Source organism: Echiichthys vipera (assembly GCF_963691815.1).
Source record: "Echiichthys vipera genome assembly, chromosome: 17".
Classification (NCBI taxonomy): Eukaryota; Metazoa; Chordata; class Actinopteri; order Perciformes; family Trachinidae; genus Echiichthys; species Echiichthys vipera.
This window is the reverse complement of record NC_139842.1, coordinates 15,167,257-15,189,410: the sequence shown is the minus strand read 5'-3', so window position 1 is coordinate 15,189,410 and position 22,154 is coordinate 15,167,257. Positions and strand designations below refer to the sequence as shown.

Genomic DNA, 22,154 nt, shown 5'->3' with positions numbered 1-22,154 from the left:
CTATGCACCCTGGTGACCTGTTTTTTTCACAGGGCTGAAGCTGCCTTTATGGAGCTTACAAGGGAGCTTGCAGGCTTCGCACAGCCAGACTACCCTCCATTCTGTCTGGGCTCAGCACTATTGACCAGGAGACACTGGCCTTATACTGCTCAGTTTGGCAAGGAACCATAATGTCGAGCCTTGTGTAAAAGACAAGGACTGTAAAAGTGTGTAGGAAACTGAGGATGGTAGACAATATTCATGCATGTTCATCTGCTAACCAGGTAGTTTCATTGTCTTATTTTCAATGATATTTAGATATTCTGTTACTTTTATGCAAAAATAAATATGTTTTTACTTTATAGTAAACAGAATTTATATACACTTAAGAGACCAACTCTCTACCACAGCTCATTCGAAAAAATGACTTCCTTTTTCTGCTGTGGTAAATGTTTTCATCCAAATTTGTATGATTCGGCCCATCTTGCAGTTAATGTGAATGTACATAAAATATCCTGAAGGGAGTTTAGGGTGTGGAGGGAAGCCTTGCCACAAAATTATTCGGAAGCCTCATGCCGAACATCTGTTCCGTAACAGGATGGAGTTCAGAGAATTTCTTGAGGTTTTCAAAACAAAAATAAATCCACAAGAAAAATCCGCAAGATGCACTTGAGTTTATTGGGTCTAAATCCCCTCATTTCCATAACAGATTGAGACAGGGAATCTCGAAAGTGAAAGCATACCTCCAGTTTTATTATACAGACAAGGATTGGCAGTGGGGTGAACACTAATTTATTACAACTTTAAGGGACTGAACTTGAATGTGACTCAACTGAACCTACTCTACATAGCTATATAGTGCTTTAATATTGGGGATTATTAGCATTATGTGTTTCACCCTTAAAAGTCCGTATGTTGTGACATTGAGCGTCACAGTGATCAATTTAGAATAATTTTGAAGCAACATATTCTTTGAAAACATTAAACATGCGAATGTTGAATAAACATTTTAGCCTCGGAGGCAGTTTAGCCCCAACAAATAAGGGTGGGGGATGGGTCACATTTCAAAATTAGATTTGTCTCCTCATTTGAATTGATAGACATCTACATACATTTTTTTTCTCAGCTCTGCGGAATAGATTAGTTATTATTATTTTTCAAATGTATTAATGATTAAAAAAAATAGATATCTACCCTAGGCATTTTGTATTTACTTCTATTTCACCATTTTCTTTTAAGAATACCAACTGCAGAAACAATGCACATGCAAACAAATGCACAGGGCAACCGTACTGCACAGTTTTTTTTTTAAAATGGTCATGGAGATTCAGGGAGGGGGGGTGATGTAATCAAAGCAAAGGATGAATTAAAAAATATATTTGGACAAGCCAGAGATACTATATGAGGGCCAGGGAGAAAAAGCCCAGTCTGACCATACATTTCATCCACACATTCTTTGAAAGTATATTTTATAATCAATGTGTACAGAACATAGAGGCCAGGATTAGAAGAAAAATTAGTTTGAATTCCCCTACAATTTTGAGGCACGTTCCAAATTCTTAGACATCTATTATCTGTTACAGTGCACACACCTGCTCTAGATGGGGGATAGTAGTGTAAGGCGCTGATGGACAGACTGCGGGGAAAACAAGGAGACATTGTTGCACATCCGCTGAAGGTCACAGGCAGTACTGTGTGCCAAGTCTGGCACCGACTCACACAAGGCAACTATCCATATGCAATGTATAGGGGACTAAATCAACACCTTATGAATGAGCCGCTGACTATTAATTTGGGTCTACAATTACAGTCATTACACGAGGGGAGCAAATTCGCTTTTTCATTCCATCGCTGAAAATGAACCCAGTGCTTCATTTATGATAAGCTATTGCCTCCACGTTTCCCACTCATTTTTCCAGATAAACGTCACACAATGGGACTTTCATCAGCCAATTTCTCTCTCTCACTCTCTCTCTCTCTCTCTCTCTCTCTCTCTCTTAGTGTCTTTCTCTGCATCTCCTCCAGATGTCAGGTACAGTGGGAGAGTCTGTGCTGCTGGATGCTGTCTGACACTTTTCAAAACAATGATAACAAGCTACAGGCTCGTCCTTCAGCTGTCTGCCCATCGCAGGCACACCCACTGACCGCGGCATACACAACCGAAACAAAAAGCACACACACACACACACACACACACACACACACACACACACACACACACACACACACACACACACACACACACACACACACACACACACACACACACACACACACACATCAAATAAAAACAGGACATTTTACATTTCACAAGGATTAACTTTGTGTTATTGTTTTGCATTGCAGTCTATCCAGACATTGTACAGGGTATAACTGTATACATCCAGGTTCTATGACACAAATAGACAAACAGATCTGTTAATAACTGTCATTTAGGAATTGCTTTAATTGTTGTCAGAGGAAAATTGAGCTCATAAGTTATAAGAACACTGTACGAGGTGCCAAAAACCTTGAGTTAATCATTTGAAACATCAATAGTCAGTCCAGTTCCCATAAATGGCCTCACAGATGGATGAAATATTTTTAAACACATTCTACCATTTATTTTATCTCAATGTGTTATAGAACGTCATTTGAACTATATCGGTATCAAAAAAAAAAAAAAAATGTAGATGTTGTGTGTTGGTAGAATTGAAATTAAATGGAAAATTCTACAATTTCCAAACTTCAGCCTGAGTTACTCTTTTTAAACTTTGGGGATCTAGACGCCCCCTTCCTGTTTGTAAAGAGGTACTTGTGTGTAGGGCTGGGCAATATGGCTAAAAACTATCCTGATATCAGTCATTTTATCTCTCGATAACAATATACGGTATATCAAGACGATGGAGCATGTTTTCTGGTAATTCAATAAAGAGTCTATATGAAATAATCACATAAAGCCTTTTTTTGTACAATCCTGTGTGAATTAAATACTTGACAAATTGAAGGTACTGAGTATTTTTTAATAATTTTACTTGAAACTGAAACGGTTCATTTTGCACTAAAGTTCTTGCATGCATGGCATGCACACAAACAGTGTGATGTAAAAACAAAACCGCACTCTTCAGATATTTCCTCAAATTATTTCACATGAGATTCTCTGAGAAACTTGAGGATGTGCTTGTTATTATTCATTTAGACAGCGCAGCTGTGTGTCACTATATCTCGATATATGGTTTCGTCATCATATAGATTCCACTGAACGATGATAAATGATTATATTGAATTATCGCCTAGCCCTGCTTGTGGTGTTGAACATGAAGTACTTTTGTTATATATAGCTTATAGGAAGGATTGTTGTCATTTTCTTTAAATGTCCTCAAAGCCAAACATCAGTGGAACACTTTATCATCCTAGCTAGACTTCTGTCTCAAGATGAAACCCTGTAAATAAGATCATACCTATATCAAATTACAGTCAGTTAAACTTGGCCAGCTATCAAAAAAACATAGACATAGTTTCTTTTTTCTTTGCACATTATAACGTTTTCTTCAACATGAATAATATAGATGTAGTTGGGTGAAAAATGATTTTATATACACTTAATGCACCTACTAAATTCATTGACTCAGAAAAACAGCCTGGTTTTAGTTCTATGATGAGGACAGGAGTTTTAGAATTGGAAAGTATTTTCAACCTGTAGATTAGCATATGGGATCTGATTATTCTGCTAAGTAGAGGGTTTAAGTATTTTTTACCTCCCAGTGGAATAACAACAAACAGTGGACTTCATTGTGTGCGTGCGTGTGTGTGTGTGTGTGTGTGTGTGTGTGTATGTGTGTGTGTGTGTGTGTGTGTATGTGTGCTCTCTTACTTTTCATAGTCGTGCTTGCAGTACAGCAGGCGGTCCCTGCAGTAACAGGTCCCGGTGAGCGCGCTCAAACACACGGCGCACTTGACGCAGGTCTCGTGCCAGGAGCGCTCGTTCACGCGCAGCAGGAAGCGGTCGGCGATGGGAGACTCGCAGCCCGCGCACACCTCTCCCCCTCCCCTGTACTCCGGACCTGGAGGGAGCATGTCAGTGCGTGTAAAGAGAGGCAGAGGCAGGGTCGAATATTTTAAATACTGGGGTCATCCAGGGTACCCGAAGCAACCCCACCCCATGAGGAAATATTGACTCCACTCAGATTTCCCACAGGACTGTAAAACACTGCAAAAGCTAGATACACGGATACAAAAAAATAATAATACCACACAAATTTGTGTAGCCTTTATTTTACACATTTGGCACAAAGTACTGTGTCATTATCATCATCGTCATCATCATGTGGGGTGTAGCATACACAACAGGCAAAAGTTGAATCCCACACAACCACATTTTTTTAATCGCAAGCTTTTGCCAGTTTTCATTTAATTTATTCCTAAATAAAGTTTTTGTGGAGCCAACTGCATTGTATTCTTAAAACACGTTGTCTTTCACTCCTATTGGACTTGGAATATGTTATATGACTGCACAGTGTGTGTGTGTGTGTGTGTGTGTGTGTGTGTGTGTGTGTGTGTGTGTGTGTGTGTGTGTGTGTGTGTGTGTGTGTGTGTGTGTGTGTGTATGTGTGTGTAGCATGTATAAAGTTCTAATGTGGGAAACGCAACTTCTATTGTAGTCATTTTTCTCTCCCGTGGTGTCCCTATAATATATTTCCATGTAGTTTTTCCCTGACAGTGACTTCACACGGGTCATTAGCGATTTTATCATAATTTCTTGTAATCCACCAACACATAGGTATCTATATCAACAGCGAGGTTACAGTGAACATGACCTATGTTATGGGCTATTTATTTCGTCCGTGCGGTCTTTATAATATTCATAAATAGTACGTTTATGACGAACCCTGATAATATTCTGCTCTGATAATATTTTTCTTTGGTGATAATAGGCTATGTAATGCTTCTTTGCGAGTGTGTTTCTTTTGGGCCTTCGTCTGCAGCAAATGGTCAGTGAACTCACCAAAAGGCGTTGAGGATGGAGGCTGCTGCTGACAGGGCTGCGGGCTCTCCTCTGTTTTCATCCCTTCTATCCTTCCCTCAGTGTGATCGCTACAGAAAGACAAAACAATGGCACCATTTCTCTCTGAGATATCAGCAGAACTACACTGCAGCAAAACCGTCGGAAAAGAAGGGGGACAATGAGACGGGACGCAGGCCGATACACGCAAATTATGAAAACAAGTGACTTAGAGAATATATGTATATATGCATTTTTAAGGCGATATACAATATACAAAATTAGACTGAATCCACACACACACACACACACAAACACACACAGCTTGGATTTAATTAAAGTTATTTAAGAGAAATAGCAATGATAAAAAAAGGAAACATAAATAACAACACACACATTTCTGATGATTAATAAAAATCAAAATGTCTAAAACATAAAACCCCCCTAAAAGTTCAGCCAATTAAGCTTACTGTTTGGTTAAACCCCTGAATTGCATTTAATATATTTAATATTTTCAAAGTGAATTTCAGTCATTTTAATATCACACAACATAATGAGCAAAAATGAAAATACCCAAAAGTGCGCATCTTACATTTTATTTGAAATAACCCCAGTGTCATTTCTTTATCTTTTGTTTTGATTATTTTAAAAATATTTACTTTTAAACTTTTAACTAGAAACTATTTTTTTTTTCAGGTTTCAGATTTTCATTCTATTTTGTGCATCCTCCTTCATTAATGGAGTAGTAGCAGAAGAAGCATTAAAAGACGCTGAGGGGATTTTGAATCTAACAAAGTTCTTTTGAAGTCGATACACCCAGAAAAATAAAAAATAAGTTCGCTTAGGAAACAGACCAAACATTTCTTTAATTTAACTTTAATGTGGATTGTTTGCTGTGGCCTTATCAGACTCTGTGGTATTTATTTTCTTATTATTAGACTTGCTAAAATAACAGGTCCATCATAATATCTATAGTATTATGTATGTTCCAGTTGGTTATATGTTAAGATTTATTTTTTTGAAGCGATATTTGTAAAGAATCTAGATTTTTATAATGCGTTTAATTTTTTGAGGCTTGGACAGTTAACCTGTAAAACTCACGAATACAGCCTGACTATTGAATATCGGCTAATAACGGCATTGCCACGGAAAATGAAGTAATGAAATAAAACAAATGAATTATGTAAATGCGGATAATCTGATTGGTGTTTTTCATAATTGCGGGGTTGAATACATTACTGACATATTTGTGCACCGGTAATTACATGGTGAGACTAACAGCCTGACACTCTCATGATGATTACCGGAATAAAAATGTTGAAAAAGATTTCATTAGGTTTGCTGCAGGTCACCTGGAGCTTTAATTAAAGGAAATATAATTGCCATATCACGAGGATCAATAATTTGTTCTGCAAAGTTGACGTCGAAGCGCACTGTAAAGATTGACAATCTGGGTAATGACCAAGATTTTTGTGCTCAGGGATTAATATAATGACAATCAAAGCAAATCTGTTTGTTACGATAGTTTCGTTTAAAAGCTGTGGAAATGGCCAGCACTAGTGTCCTGCTGTGAAAAGTACAAAGTTGAGTTGTTACGCATGTGTATTTGTTCATAAAACAGCTGGAAACTAATGTGAAAATCAAATATTTCCCACCATAAACATCAGACAACCTCCAAAAGCATCTGATGCCGAACCACCAACTGAAACCCGACCTGAAATCAAATCTGTTCTGGATTTGTTTGGAATAACAAACCAGTCATAATTTATCAGATAGCGAGGTCACTGTGACTTCACCTTTTTTTCCTTTTTTTTTTAAAAATCCAAGCATTTTTTAAAACACACACGCTACGAAAGCGACATGCACTGCAGGGAAAAGAGGCACGGCATCAATTAAAGCTCAAACACCATTATTCGGACAGTCACAAATGAGTCTGCCTTCGCTGACAACCTGCTGTTCTTGAGTTGCGGACTTTTACCTTGAGGTGAAACACACTCCTCCTGGAATCTCGGTTGGCAACATTAAAAACCTGCAGAAACTTTCGGCCAGTAAATGAACAGACGCGTTCACAGCTTGTTCACCTGTATCTCACAGTCGCATGTTGCCTACGGTAAAAATCCAAATACCATGATGACCCAAAACTACTGTCTATTGTCTCTCCCGTTTTCTCCGCCAGCCGTGTGTGCGCTCTGACTTGTTTTGTGCGTAAAAAGGCGCAGAGGGAGGAGATGGACAGACAGAGAGGGAGGGAGAAGGTGCGGAAGATGATGAGGGGAAGATGAGCGATGATGCAGCCTATTGATAACTCAGATGAGGATGATCTTTTGCATTTGTGTTCAAGGTTAGACGGAGAGTTTAAAGGGCGCAGGTACGTGAAAGAACTTGCTGCGAGTCTCCCTCGGCATGGAAAAGGGGCATTTATGACGACGGATATATTTTATTAAATGCTTAAATCGCCTGCTTCTGGTGAAGTATTATCAAAAGGACAAAGGTAAATGAAGATGAGAGCAGTTACAGACAGTTAACCTTACTTACATCTAGACATCTAGAACATGTTGCCTCACTTATATGCTATAAACTGTGGCATGGATGAAAAAGACTGATGTGGAAGGAGGAAAAATGAAATCTCAGAAACAGCTAATTAGAAACAAATAAGTGGTTTATTGCCCTTCTGCTATTGTGTCTGGTGTGTTTCCCCCCCACATTGGGAAAGGACCGCCCCCTTGTGTCGACACAGGAAAGGTGCAAGCACAAAAAATAGATATCTTAAAAATACAACACTTAATGGCATTATTTGTAGCTAATTTCCATTATAGTTTAACTTCCCGACATGGTATGCATCTCTCAACCTTCAATCTCAAACCACCTGTGTGTTACAATGAAATACACTAGAGGTATTAAAGCTAATAAATACGCAAACTTCTCTTGTCTGGTATGATCTAGACAACCGGACGGTCAACAGATCGAAATGAGCCATAATAGGGATGTGGCTTCTAAGTAAGGATGAGCTCCTTAAAGAGTGATTTAAATGTGAGTTTGAAACAGTTTTTTAAAGACAGTTTTTGTATAGATATGTGTGTGTAAAATATACAAGCATTTTCCCTCATGAACGCTGTATGAATCTTGATTGTTGTTACACACAAATGAGCAGAAATTAATAACTTTACATCTTCTAGTGTGTGTGACTGTATTCCAGAGAAAGGTTTGTATCTTTCCTCAGACAAAGAGCTGCTCGTCCTTCCCAGAGTGGCTGCGTCTCAGCTTCAGGCCAGACAGGATCACCTGTGCTGTGGAGGTCAAGTTGTGCTCGACAGGATGTGTCTTTGGTGACTGACACAGAGCCCTACTCTGTCCAGCACTCTGTCTGTTATTGGACGGATTTATGTTCTGACCAGCTTGACACCTAGATGCCACTTCCTGAGAAGACTCCTGTGTTGTACTGGATGATGTCGCAGTTGCAGCTGATGTAAATATTGAGTCCAGTCCCAGCATATACTGCACAACCTCGCGGGGACTCGGTGGAACCTCCACTTTTTCGATGGCGCCCTGGTGGGTCTGGTGGGTGTTCTCAAAGTGGACGTTTTTGGAAAGTCTCTGTGCCCCTGGCTCTGGAGAGGAGCTGCGGCTGCTGTCTGCACTCCCTGGACAGCCCCTCGCTGGGACTGAAGCCAGTCTGGTTACACGAACTGGGTTGGGGAGTGGAATTCCTGGGTTATGATGCCGGTAATACTTCACAGGCTGTCTGGTGAAGCGATAGTGTGGCTGGGTCCCCAAATCAAATTCTGGTTCTCCCTCCGGCTCACCCTGAGGATCACTCGATGCCCCTCTCATAGCCAGGACTGATGCAGAAGAGAGGAACAACGATGTGATTCATTAGATTAATACAAACACAGGTTATTGATCATAATAAACATGGCTTTCAAGCATATTGTTTTCCAAACTTAAACACTCATACAGAGCTTTTCTGGAAGGTCTATTAGTGCAGACTGGAACTATATCCTGCACTGATTTGAAAGTGATTCACAGATGTTAAAAACAATTTCACTATTCTGCATTGGATGTGTTCAGTTATGAATAGAAGCCTTGAAGCTGCTTGGTGTTGTAGCCACAGAGAAGACTACAGCAAGAGTAAAGCAAGCAGAGCAAGATGAGATAAAGATTTCAGCCTCAGCTATAATCTGACCCATGCAGTTTAACAGATGAATACAACTAGATGGCATCAGCAAAAAAAAAAAAAAAAAAAAGGAAGGAAGTCTTATTTCTATAAATAACCGGAGGAAACGTGTAAAATGAGAAAAAATGGAACTACAACAGACCCTCGAGGCACTCCACACTCAAAGTGTGATACTACTGTAAGTAACCATTAGCTAGAACAAATCACCTGTCTGTGAGAAATAAAGCAAATAACTCTGGAGCTGATGCGTAATACATACAAGATCCCCAAAAGGATTAATTAAAACATGTACTCAAGCAGCACAGGTACAAGACGACACAATAGTCTAAAACTTGTTATACCGACACCCCAACATCTGTAAACTACAAAAGGCATCAACACTATGAATTCAATTCTATCTCTATCATGTTCACCTATAAATTCTCTATCACTACGTCCCGCCTACCTGCTCTCTCATTGGCTTCAGGGCTGAGCTGGTCCACTGCCTCATTGGATGAAGACTTGTCAGATATATAACCCTCACTTGACTCTCTCTTGATTGTTCGACTCTGTTGAAATGACACAAGTTGAGTGTTGGATTTCTGCAAGTGTTTACGGACCACATCTAAACCTGAAATACTGCGGGACTACAGTGTGTGATAGTGATTCTTACGGGGGGAGGAAATTAATGGATGATTCTTTCTTTGTTGATAGGCACCAAACCTGGTCCAGGACATTTTAAATTATGACATTAAGTAGCCCCAAATATTAAGTGCCTTTTACCCCTCCTGAAGAACCAAATCATTTTACTTTTGTGCATTTTAGCCATCTGGATCAGTCACTGTAAATGTCTACAGTGGGGTGAACCTTTTTTTTGTCTTATAAGCAACAGCAGTTAAATGTCCATACATAGCCTGACAGAAGGCTATGCAGGTTAGAGACATGAGAGCAGGAGAAATGCAGCAGCTGCCCAGACAGCGTGTTAATCCTGATAGAATAATGAGGTTAAGGTGCCAGGTGCTAAGGCTCTTAAAACACCAATGAATTAAACGGGATGCCAAGCAACTGCTACTGATCCTTTTTCAAATGCAGTAGCAATCAAATGCTACTCTTAAAACCTTTGTGAGTCCTGTAAAAATCCTGCACACTTGACTACAGCAGCAACCACTAAAATCTGTGCCTGAGCTGTATGCTTCATCACTGCAGTACTTACTTCCAGTGAGTGCGGTCGCTCTCTGGAGGAGGTTTCATGTTCTGATCCAGTGTAAACTCCCCCATCTGGGGCACAGGAAGCTCTAGGAGGGGTTTCAGGAAGAGGTGCAGTGGGAACCGGGGGAGGGGGCGTACTGGGTCTCCGCTGAAGGCCAAAAATCTTGTCATGGTGTGTGATGAGGAACTCGACAAGTACAGCTTGGTAAGTGGTCTCCAGCAGTGCAATCATAGACATGTCTGTAGACACAAGAGGGCGCAGTAGTGTTGGCCCAAACACAATACCCAAATTGCTAGGAGACATCTTGTTCTCGCAGTTCTCTGAAACTCTGTGAAGCAAGAGAACAGGCAAATTCAAGAGCCATGAAAATATAAAGGTGCCATATTGTAAAAAAGTGAGATTCCCATGTAGTTGTTTTGATTATAAAGCAGGTCAAGGTGCTATATAAATACTGTGAAAGTATCAAAATGCTCAATCCTCAGAGAAATGCACACAGCCTGTATTTGTAGCTTGTTTAAAGGCACGGTTTCTTGCCTTTAATGTGATGTCACATCTATTCTATATAGAAGTAGAAAGTGCCGCTACAGTGCTGTTACAGTCATTCTCTGGTACAATGACGGTGCAAAAACCCCAAGAGTGTGGACCCTAAAATGCTGACCAATCAGAGAACCTGAAAATGAGCAATGTCCCCTAAAAAGTGATATGTAGTGCTGTTACAGTCATTTCCTGGCTGCAATGACAGTGCAGCGATACAAACATCTGGTGAGGCAAACTAGCTCAAATGTAACCCGTGCTCACCTTTGCAGGTGACATATCATGTGTTGCAAGGTGCAGTAGCAATATGGAGGGAGTTTCCGTAGTAGCTTTTGCAGGTTGTGAATGATGTCCATTATCTCGTTAGTGTCTGGTGTTTGCTCCTTTTCTCTCAGGCGCTGAATGGTCTTTCCCACCGTGATGAAATGACTGTACAGGTCAAAGGTTAGTAAGGGCTCCGGCAGCTGGGAGAGAGCGAGGAATAACTAGGTTACTCACTGAGGTCAGAGTGAAGAGTTATTCCAGGTCTGACACTAACCTCTCTTATAATCAACCTATTACACTGAGTGAAGATAATTTTGCATTGACTCCTGTACCTCCTTGAAGAAGTGCTTAAGGATGGAGGTGATGTCATGCGGTGAAAGGTCAGAGAGGTCCACTTGCTCCTTTTGCACCTCAAAGGCCTGACAGAGCTTCTGGATGCGGGGCTTGGACCCACTCACACGATACACCCCCTTAGAGAAAAAAACGATACTATTATCTGGCCACTTGAGAGTCTTTAATTCAACATTTCGGTCACTTTGATGGTAAATAATACCTGAGCTGAGAGAGCTCGACTCTCAATTTCAGACGTGCAGAGCAGCACGACAAAGGGCACCTCGTCTGGCCTGTCGCAAGACAGCAGGGAGAGGTCCACTCCGAACACCGTCCCCTTCCTGTTCTCACACTCCAGCTGACACACCTCCATACACTTCCTGTGCAAAGCCAGCCCACACTGAAGGGGGGACAGGAACAGGACAGAGGACATTAACAACCTTACTCAGCACCGTTCACCTTCTGCTGTATACCGTATATCTCTCCTACTTCATACCTCCTCACATTCGACCCCATTGACGACAATGTAGTTTTCACACTGCTTGCATTTGACCATCTTGCTCTTCATCTTCCTGAGTTGGTGTGTCAGGGCAGCTCGTGAAACTGTGCGCACTTTGACCGGCTGACCATCAATGTATTCTGAAGGGAGAGGGAGAGGGAGAGGGAGAGGGAGAGGGAGAGGGAGAGGGAGAGGGAGAGGGAGAGGGAGAGGGAGAGGGAGAGGATCAAATCATGCAGTTTAATACCTGTGGGCAGTTACAGAGGCATTAAAAAAAATTAGTAACAAACCTGATTCTGACGGCATATCACGTTCATCCATGTCATCTGATGACACAGTCAAAGTGGAGGCGGTTTTAGGCAGTCTCCTATTAGTGTGAACTAATAGGGGGAAAGTAAACGTGTTTACCTTGAAATATTTTTATAAGTGAAATAAAATGTACAGACACAAATGCAGGCTTGTGCTTACCGGGGCTGGACAGAGATTCTAAACTGCCTCCAAAACTCTCACCGTCGCTGTACCCTGTTCTCCCTAAAGTGCATCAAAACACATAAGAAAACAAAAATTAGATTAAAGTGGATACTTTGTCTAATCATGGTGTAATCATAGGGAGCCCATACTGCCATCGCTGTGTCGTCTGAAAGTGCTATCATCTGCCATAGGTGAAGAGTCCTGCAGAGAGCTGAGAGTGTAGCTGGTTTTCCGTTTGTTCCTGTCAAATTAAAAGATTGTGACAATATAGAGTAAGTAGAAGAACATGGAGTGTACAATCCAGTGGATATCAAGCCATTTTTTTCTGCTTTTATCACACAGACACAAGTGTAAATAATTACCGTCTTGTTTTAAATTAATATTAATTTTCACTTTAGTCAAAGTAACAGCAGAAACATCCATTGGTCAGTTTACCATACCCTTTGCACTGCGGAACATACTCCTGGAAGGTAAAGACTTGGGGAGGTTGTTCGGGGCGACGCTTGCTGAGGACGTAGAGCAGATAGGGCTCGCCAGGCTCCAGGGACCTGCACGTCAACTCCAGGTTGTGATAGCCGAGGGGAACAGACTCTGTCTGCTGCCGCTGGAAGTAAAACATGTTGACTGTCGCCTGATGCAGAGAGGAGACATGATGGGGGAGAAAAAGGAGATACATTTACAGTGCTAATTTATCTATAAAAAGTTGCGTATGAATGTAATAAATAATAATCAATTTCCTTTGAAGTTCTCATCATTGCTAGCAGTGTTTACCTCAGCACAAAATAAAAATAATGATTTTAATCTATTATAATATGTTATTATACATATACATATAAGTATGTCCTTTGTTTTATTCAATTATAGAGGCAAAGTTGCAAACTATAACGTGTTTAAGTAGATTATAATATTCAAGCAAATGTTTGCATCTATTTGTGCAGAAGTGGAAGTGGAGACAGTTTATTATCATCTAATAACAAATATGCAAATATGTGTCATTTTATACATAAAGGGAGGTGCTTTAGGCAACTTCTCTGCTGAAACAGAGCAGTAGATTGCATCCGAATGCATCTTCAGCTGATCCTGCTATAAATGTTTAAATAGCCCAAGTCATTGAGATTTACTCTCTCACTAAAATAAATGCATGCCATTACTACTACATGCACTATATTTATACCCCAACCACGTTTGACCATGTTGGCTTAGAGACTGCTGCAGCGAACACTGTATTTAGAAACAAGCTGACAGGAAGACAGATGTTTAGCTTCCTTGATTTCATACCAACCTCCTTGAGCACAGTGTCTCCCTGACAGATGAGCTTGCGAATGTGGGAAATAATTCTCTCTTTGACCTTCACTAACTCATCCTGGTGGATCTTGCAGTCAGTCACACACTGTCTGTACAGAAGCTCTGCCTCCACCACCTGAAGGAAACAGAGGGAATATCTGAGGTTATGCTAAACTATCACAAATCTACATAATTCTTTTTCAAGACTTCTCTTTATTGATCCCTTTGGGATGACTCCCGCCAGGAAATTGAGTTTCCAGCAGCTTACAAAAACACAATGTATTATTGATGTAAATATACTGTTAAACATCATAAGTCATGCAGTGCATTAAGGGGTCATTCACCTTACTCTGGGCGTCATCCTTGGACTTCCGCCTCTTATCCAGTGTTTTGATTCCAGCTGTGTCATCCACAGCTTTAGCAGAGACAGCTTTAGCCTTTTCTAGCTCATCACAGCGCTGGAAGTATTGTTGACGAGCCTTTTTAAATGCTGTCACTGCTTCGTTCTAAAAAAAGGAAAAAAGACGGATTAGTTTGTTTTTTTCTGCGTGAGCCATGTGCAGTCTAACATGCTTTCAGCAGATATGGGAAAGGGAAATATTATGTAATAAACTGTGCTCAATTTCAGCCACAAACAAAATTCCTAATTCACATACCATCCTTCTTTGTTCTCTTGCCCACTGCTCCTTAAACTCTCTGCGCCACTTGTCGATCTCATTCTTCTTGGCGGCCAAAGCCTTTGGGACAGAGATACTGGATTGAACACAAAGTCATGGCTACATACCTGCCTCTAAAAGACAGAGAAGATTTATGATGAATCTCAAACTTTTAGTATGTGTGGGTGGACTTCTATACTTGATGGCAGCGGCTGTGAAGCAGTTCAGAAGTCTTTCTAGAAGTCACGCTGTTCTTGATGTCTTGCTCCAGTGCCATCGTGTAGATGTACTGCAGGGGCATCATTTCCTACAAAGGCAGGGACAACTTTTGACTGATTTTCAAACACAGGTGAAATGTTACAAATACAGTTCTATCGTAACATTCAATTTCAATAACACATTGTTATAACCCCAAAAACATTTCCATTGGTACACATTTAATAAACAAAGCTCTACCTGCTGGCCCACGCTGACTTTTGCTCCTTCAGCTGTCTTCATTACATTTTTTGCAAATTCTTGTTCTGTCAACAAAAAAAAATATTTTTCATACTGACAAGATGTTGTACTTTAAGACAAACAGAATTAGACTGAACAGGAACCATAATAATGACTATTGCTGTTAGTACGTAGCCTCGATAAGCTGCTTAGAGCTCCATTTTTGGCCTGTTTCATAAAGAAGGTTTACCAAATAAGTCAGGCTTATTTTGGTTTGACTGACTCATTTTCAGCTGATTTAGTTCCGTGAAGCAAATTCAACGTACGTAGTTCAAGCTGTTACTATGGCAACTTAGCAAGGAAACTAGTTGAATTTGCTTTATGGAACCGATCAACTGAAAATGAGTCAGTTTAACTGTGATAAGGCTGGCTTATTTGGTAAACCCGCTTTATCTGTGATATAACCTAGTCTCTTTTTTCCCTTATTAATGGAAGCAAATTAAAAAAAATTGATAAAGATATTAATATAAACAGCTTTGATCTGAATTTTGCATGAGCTGTTGATGCGAACTAGAACAGGCAATGAACTCAGACCCATTGTTTTCAGTGTTTATGTATGGATCTGTTTATGTATGCATCTGTGAAATGGATAATCTGCATTACGGGTCATAACGTGATACACTTCTCTGACAACGGTTGTTGATCTGACTGATCTTTGGATACTGTACTGTTGCTATTAGTGACCTTGCAATGTTCCTCTAACATGTGTAATCCACAGTAGTTTTGGGCTGAGCTCCACCCAGCATTACATGCACAGCTGAGCGGGGGGGGCGCTGCTGTTTCGATTGCTGCCAATAGACTTGCATGCTTTGCATCTCAGTCTGAACACCGGACTCCTGATATGAGGGTAATCACGGTGTCTATGTACTCAAAAGGCACCCCGTCTCCTTTATTACCCTGCTAATCTGCTCTCTAATCCTTTCTCCCTGTGTGTACAGTGTGGAGTTCACCGAGGTGACTGCACCACCCGCAGACACCCTCACAGAGTGAAATAATACAGACAGGCTGTGTTATGGCAGGTTACAACATGGTGTTTTACAATACTAATCAACCCTCTAACATGCCTATTAGTATTGGCTGTCTTCAAGTATAGGTTCTTTGTTGATGGATACTATGAGGTAAAGCTCTGCTCTCCTGAATCCTGCTGACTACTGTAGTAATGTCTATATATATCTGACTTTTCTAGGAATGCGTGGAAGTCCTTCTGGTACTAATTACAGTTCCAAATTGAATCAATAAACAGCTCTAACGTCCAAAACAAACAAACAAACTGAAACAAGTCACTTATAAAAAATGATAAATAGCCCACATTCAAAACATATAAATGGCGGTACTTTTCTAAGATTGGTGACTGCATAATAGAGAAGAGGATTTTCATGAACTGCATCCACTGTTGTAGAGAGAATATATTTGCATGTTACAAGCACCACATCATATTTCTTTTTTTTTGTGTGCAGTCAATATTCAAATGTATTAACGTAGTACGAACAGATGCCTTGATAGAAACACAGTGGTCTGCATATTACGCTGCTGTTTTTCGTTTTCTCAGCAGCACTTACCCAGGGTGATTCTCTTCTCCATCCAGGCCAGGAGGTCTTTGGCGTAGCGGCACCACATCTTGGTGTACTGCAGTGCTGTCTCCACTCCGTCATCACACCGACACAAGGCCAGGTCTGCTTCCTGGGCTGAGAGGGAGTACATCAGCATCACCGCGGGCTCCAGTCGGAGCTGGATCCAGGGATTGCAGTGTCCATTGGGTTACACCCCAGTCTCTCCTGGAGGACTCAAACAGCCTCTAGCACACACCTATCTACTCCAGAGTGAACCCCTACAGCTCCTAGAATCTCTTAGACAAGTCAAAAAGCGTACACAAACCCAAATCAGGAAACAATGACTGCATATGGCAAGTCTTAGCGGCTCCTCAGAATAAAGGTCCTGTGGTTTTCAGTTGCATGTAAGCACAATCGATGTTGTTAGTTGGCAAAAAGCTCTTCCAGTAGACATAGTAGATGGGAATATGACCCGAGAGGGGAAGGTTTCTATGGACCAAACAGCTTTAGCTAAATAACTTCCCCCTGTCCCCTCTTCCTCTCTCTGCCTGGCCCCTCCCTCAAACACCTGTTTACTTCTAGTCAGCCACAGAGAAACAAGCCGAGGCTGTGAGAGCAGAGTCACCACCACCATCAGACCTCACGTCACAGATCTACTGTGGTCAGGGCGTTGATATGACAACCACTCTGGTTTCTTCCTCTCTGATGGCAGACAATGAATGCGGGACAATCACATGGTCTCTCAAGCGCTCCTCACACTACTTCCACTCCACTTCCAGCACATTTGCAAAGAAATGTTAAAATCTATTAAAACACATCTTCATTGTACCCTGTAGCCAAAGGTCAGAGCAACAGATGCACATCAAGAGCTGATTCTCTCCACAGTGCAGTTCCAAGTCTTCCGCTACTTTTTTTTTTAAACAGAGAAGCACACATTGCTAGGAAGTGCAACAAACTCTCTCTCCAGTTCCTAACTCAGACATGCAGATTTTATTCTGGTTTGCCCCTTTGCACGCCAAAGAGGAGGCTATAAAAATCCAACAAGCACAGTGATATTTTCCGTTCTGTCTTCAAGCTAAAATCCACAAAATAAAAAGCAGGCAATTCCAGAAGAATGATGAGCTGGCAGCCAGATTGCGTGGCAAGGTTGACCTCTTTTAACCTTTCTCTCTATGTGTTGTTCCAGGAAGAGCTCTGAGCACTTTCTGAAATCAGCCTCTGAGCAGACTCTGTGCTGCTGCTGCCCGTGGCCATTGCCCCCTGCACTGGGATTGGGGATTATCCTAGTCCAGATTGCCGAGTGACAGGCTTTAAGAGGAGTGAGGTTTACCTCCTGGTGTGTGTGTGTGTGTGTGTGTGTGTGTGTGTGTGTGTTTGGGGGGGGGGGGTCCCAACCAATGGGAACACATGAAACCATATTGCCAAAGAGCATGTTCAAGTAATGATATGAAATGTACCGTACCAATATTCTCAGCAGAGGGTTTACATTAAACGTTATACAGCATCAGTGACCACTTGTGTTTAGACTTAAAGCCAAAAAAAAAAGACATTTACAGTGAGAGATGATATGAGTTCGACAAGCTTTTTCCACTGTGGTTCTGTAAACACTATCTGTCTCTGTAATTCCTAATCTCGTACTATGTGCTGGCTGTGACCTGAGGTTTGAGTCAAACTGACGTTAGAGTACTTGGCAGTGACAGTCTAGTCATTTTCAGTCTTCCCTGTATTTACTGCATCAGCCTGCGTTAACTCTAACACCTCCTTTTTTAGGTCTCTCTCTCTCTCTCTCTCTCTCTCTCTCGTCTTCTCTCTCTGCTCTCTCATCTCTCTCTCTCTCTCTCTCTTCTCTCTCTCTCTCTCTCTCTCTCTCTCTCTCTCTCTCTCTCTCTCTCTCTCTCTCTCACTCTCTCTCTCTCTCTCTCTCTCTCTCTCTCTCTCTCTCTCTCTCTCTCTCTCTCTCTCTCTCTCTCTCTCTCTCTCTCTCTCTCTCTCTCGCTCTCTCGCTCTCTCGCTCTGTCTCTCGTCTGAGGTAAAAAACAGAGAGCAGCAGAGCAGCTGCCTTCTGCTTTAATCCTGTCCCTTTATCCTAATCTTGTTAGGATCTTGTTACAACAGGGATATTACAACTCACAGATAATTACATAGAAAAATAAATAAAGATTGAAGAAAATACTCAGATAAATGTTCATCAATAATAATCAGCTGGATGTTGGATTCAGTCACAGGGGTGATGTTAAGGTAAGCTGGTTATTAGACCAGCAGATTTTACCACTGAACTATAGAGTCTCTAATTCACAGACTGGTGGTAACGTACAGTACAGAGCCTTTAACACCCAGTGAGTAAAAGGGGAGCATACACACACCTTCACTCTCTCTCCCTCCCTCTCTCACGCACAAAACCTACCTGATTGGTTTCCATCTGCTTCATTGACTTCAACACGTATCTGTGGACAAAAAGTATGTTGACAGATTAGTAATTTCAACAAGAGAAACAAAAACGTGAGGCGTGAGTATTTCTTATAGGGGAGACACTACAGGTGTAAAAGGTTAAACATTTTAACGAATAAATATCACCATGAATGTCTCCAGTTGATTACATACATTAAACTACAATTAACAGGGTTTTTTTTTACAAGTTTTCTGAAATGTTTTTAAATAAGTAAATTAAACATTATCTAATGATATGTTTCAGTAAATTTAGATGAACTCGACATAGTGAATTAAACGAAACACCTAAATGTGTCTTTTGGATGTTTTTCTCTCCACTAGTCCAAAAGAAGACATGTTATGGAAGCAAAATAGCCCCCAAATCTCTCTGTTATTCTTCAGAATCGGCTTAACTAGGGACTGATTCCTTACAGGCAATTCATGTTGCTCTGCGAGCTCTGCACTTTCTGCCAAGATGGATTCTGAGATGGACAGTGAGTCAGTGTCTGCCAGCAGATCCTCCCCTGAACTGAACACAGATACAAACACAGTCAAACAGCAATACCCGAAAAGGCTCTGGGTTTGTCGAGTAACATACAAACACATAATTTACCTGCACCTATATTTCCATGTGCAGACATATAAGAAACACACTAACTGCACATATTGTTGGGCTGATCAGCACCACAAACATATGACTTGTGTATGTTTCTAAAGTACGCTTCTACTTCACACTATTCATATATTTGTTCAGTGTTAATGTCACTTCAAAGCAAGGATGTGATAGGGGTACAAAGGAGGAGCTTCCAGTGGTTTCAGTGGTTGTCACAAAATTTGACATAGACACGACCTGATTAAGAACTTGTTCCCAGTGCATGAAATAATAATTGTGTCCTTGAGTTGACAAATCTATCTTAACAGTTTCATCCTGTATGGTTTCCTATGGCCAGCTAAGCGTAGAGCATCTTTGAATGAAGCCTGACTAACCATTGTGTTCTTTCCGTCACAGTATTCAGGTCAAACTGAACAAGGCCGGTGAGGCAAGCAATACGAGAAACACGTGGTAGCACCGTTCCATTTGTAAATGTATGATACTTACCATGGACACAAAGATAAATCAAGATTATCAAAGTCTCTGAAGATCTCACTGTATCGCTTGGTTTCAGATTTACGATGCACCTTCTTCACATCTGAAATGAGAACGGGAAAAACTAAGAAGTCTCACTATTTATGTCACACATACAGTAACACCCCTGTGGATGCGAGATCCCGAAATGTGATCCTCACCGTCAAACACAGACCGCACATCAACAGTGTGAGGACTTTAAGGGCAAACCAGAGCCTTTAAAAGATTTTGTGAAGAAATAAAAGGACTGTAGATTCTTTCTTTTATAATGTCACAAAACAAACGGAAATACGTAGGTTAGAATGAGGAATGGCCATGTGGCTCTGATCTGTTTTCTAGAGGTCCCATGACACGTTGGTTATGTGGTTATTGAAGCATTCAGTATTTTACCTCTGCACTACTTCTTTGCTCCTCAACAAAAAGAGTTAAGCTGAACGCCTGATGAACAACATAATGTATTTTAAGAAAAAAGACTTAGTTCCTCTAATGAAGTCCCACCTAACAGCATTTCCTTCACATTTCTGAGAAAGTTCTTGGAATGGATGTGAACTAAAATATAATGTGGAACAACATGATGCATTTTGATAACAAAGCTTCAACCTATTGTACTCCCACTGTTCAGCTGATGTTCCATCTTGGGGTATAGCAAAAAAGTAAAAAACTGATCATTTTCAACAGATGCAGCATAAGAGAAAAGGCAATCTCGCTCTCTTAGAGACGTCTCCATTTTGGTCAGCCACATCCTGCTTGCAATTTGTGTCACGTCCCATAATGAACCGTCCTTGTTTTTCACACCAGTAGTGTTTCAGTTTTAGAGTGAGAATTGAGAGGCAAGTAAAACGTTTCAGCAAAACTACGAATACAGAGTTTTCCAGTCAAATACTTCTTAATCTGAGACAACCCTTGGCTGTTTTTGTTTGCTGTATCTCCAATCTATTTCTCACATTCAGGAATTGATGGTACATTGTGAAAAGTTCCTAAAGTTCCCAGGAACCTAAGAGCATATTGCAATAATAATAAATAAAATAAAATAAAAGAAGTTACACCAAACCTATTTTATTCTGGCCTTTTTGAAAAGATTCAAGATAGATCTATCTTTTAAAATTAAAATACAGAAGTCAAACAAAAAAAAAAATACAGAACACGAATGTGTTAAAACCAAGAGAGTTAAGGGAAGTTCACCAATCCTCCTTTGACACAGCATTAACAAATGCATATCGAGGCACATTTGGCATACACCCACATGCAATATGTCATAATGGCACTGTCAGCAAATTTCCAATAAGCGCACAACGAGAATATTAATCTGTTTAAAACGCTCCTAGCAAATGGTGAAATGACAGAGCCAGTACATAAGCATCATGGGTAACATATCTGATATATGAAGTCAAAGGCGACACTTCCTCAAAATAGCCTTTAAAAAAAAGCTTGTTCTTTGTACTCACCTGTTGCTTGAGTGGAATCCTTGTTGGGCACTTGATCTTCTTCCATTTCTACACTTTATCACCACATGAGTCAGACCCTACCAACACCACTCACACATCATCTACCTCTAAGGTCACACTGCAATACACAATAAAGAGCAGTTCAGTTGAGGTGGCAGGAAATCTGCACTGCACTGTGTGCACAGTTTAGGCTAAATTATTAGCATGCAGCTCTGAGCTTGCTGCTTTCAAAACGATCTTCCTCTGGTAGAGTGGAGGTTGGCCAATATTTTAACCAACATGGGAAGAGGAAGTGTATCTTGCTGTCACTGTAGGCCCCACCTACGCTATCACACACAGCAAGAAGGTGCCACTGTGTTTAGATTGTGTCGTTTTAGTGAGATTTAAGTGTAGTAAAGTGAAAATAGTTTGTATAGCATTGCGTTATGACAGATCACATATATGATATATTTATAGCAGACCTTGATATTCAGTTGGATTGTACTGTACGTCCCACATACAGAACAACCTTCACAGCTTTACAGTTGAAGCAGAGTGTGAGCAAACCTATGACACCTTGAGGGTTACCAAGATAAAACAAGTGAGAGCAAACTTGGTGTTTGGGCTCATATTTCTACCAGAATAAACTAGGTATAAATGTAATAAATTGCTCACTGCTATTGAGGTTTCAATGAACGGTTATTGTAAAAGAGGCATCACATTCAAAATACTATACCTCTGTCACAATAATCCGTCAACACGTTCTGTCAA

The 22,154-nt window shown here is 40.7% G+C and overlaps 2 protein-coding genes across 3 annotated transcripts in view; both read right to left on the bottom strand.

Moving 5' to 3' along the window:
• Positions 1 to 6,982, bottom strand: part of lmx1al (LIM homeobox transcription factor 1, alpha-like) — a gene marked incomplete at both ends in the record, with an annotated part of 17,154 nt that extends 10,172 nt beyond the window's left edge. Inside the window, 3 exons of the mRNA XM_083930553.1 lie at positions 3,833 to 4,022; positions 4,964 to 5,052; positions 6,939 to 6,982. Of these exons, the coding sequence (XP_083786679.1) occupies positions 3,833 to 4,022; positions 4,964 to 5,052; positions 6,939 to 6,982 (323 nt within the window). The remainder of the gene's footprint in view (positions 1 to 3,832; positions 4,023 to 4,963; positions 5,053 to 6,938) is intronic.
• A 670-nt stretch (positions 6,983 to 7,652) lies between these two features.
• On the bottom strand, positions 7,653 to 21,635 carry gmip (GEM interacting protein). Of its 2 annotated transcripts, XM_083930579.1 has the most exons (21): positions 21,405 to 21,635; positions 19,933 to 20,023; positions 19,266 to 19,362; positions 18,811 to 18,850; positions 16,416 to 16,541; positions 14,818 to 14,882; positions 14,561 to 14,668; positions 14,362 to 14,442; positions 14,050 to 14,211; positions 13,704 to 13,841; positions 12,862 to 13,052; positions 12,571 to 12,662; positions 12,419 to 12,481; positions 12,241 to 12,330; positions 11,948 to 12,090; positions 11,675 to 11,851; positions 11,454 to 11,591; positions 11,122 to 11,321; positions 10,327 to 10,651; positions 9,580 to 9,682; positions 7,653 to 8,799 (listed from the first exon to the last, which is right to left on the bottom strand). In XM_083930579.1, the coding sequence occupies exons 1-21, from the start codon at positions 21,448 to 21,450 to the stop codon at positions 8,177 to 8,179; spliced, it is 3,099 nt and encodes a 1,032-aa protein (XP_083786705.1). In that variant the 5' UTR covers positions 21,451 to 21,635; the 3' UTR covers positions 7,653 to 8,176. The 2 variants fall into 2 exon arrangements, with proteins under 2 accessions (XP_083786705.1, XP_083786706.1); XM_083930580.1 differs by lacking the exon at positions 9,580 to 9,682 and having other exon boundaries at positions 8,645 to 8,799.
• Positions 21,636 to 22,154: the final 519 nt, after the last annotated feature.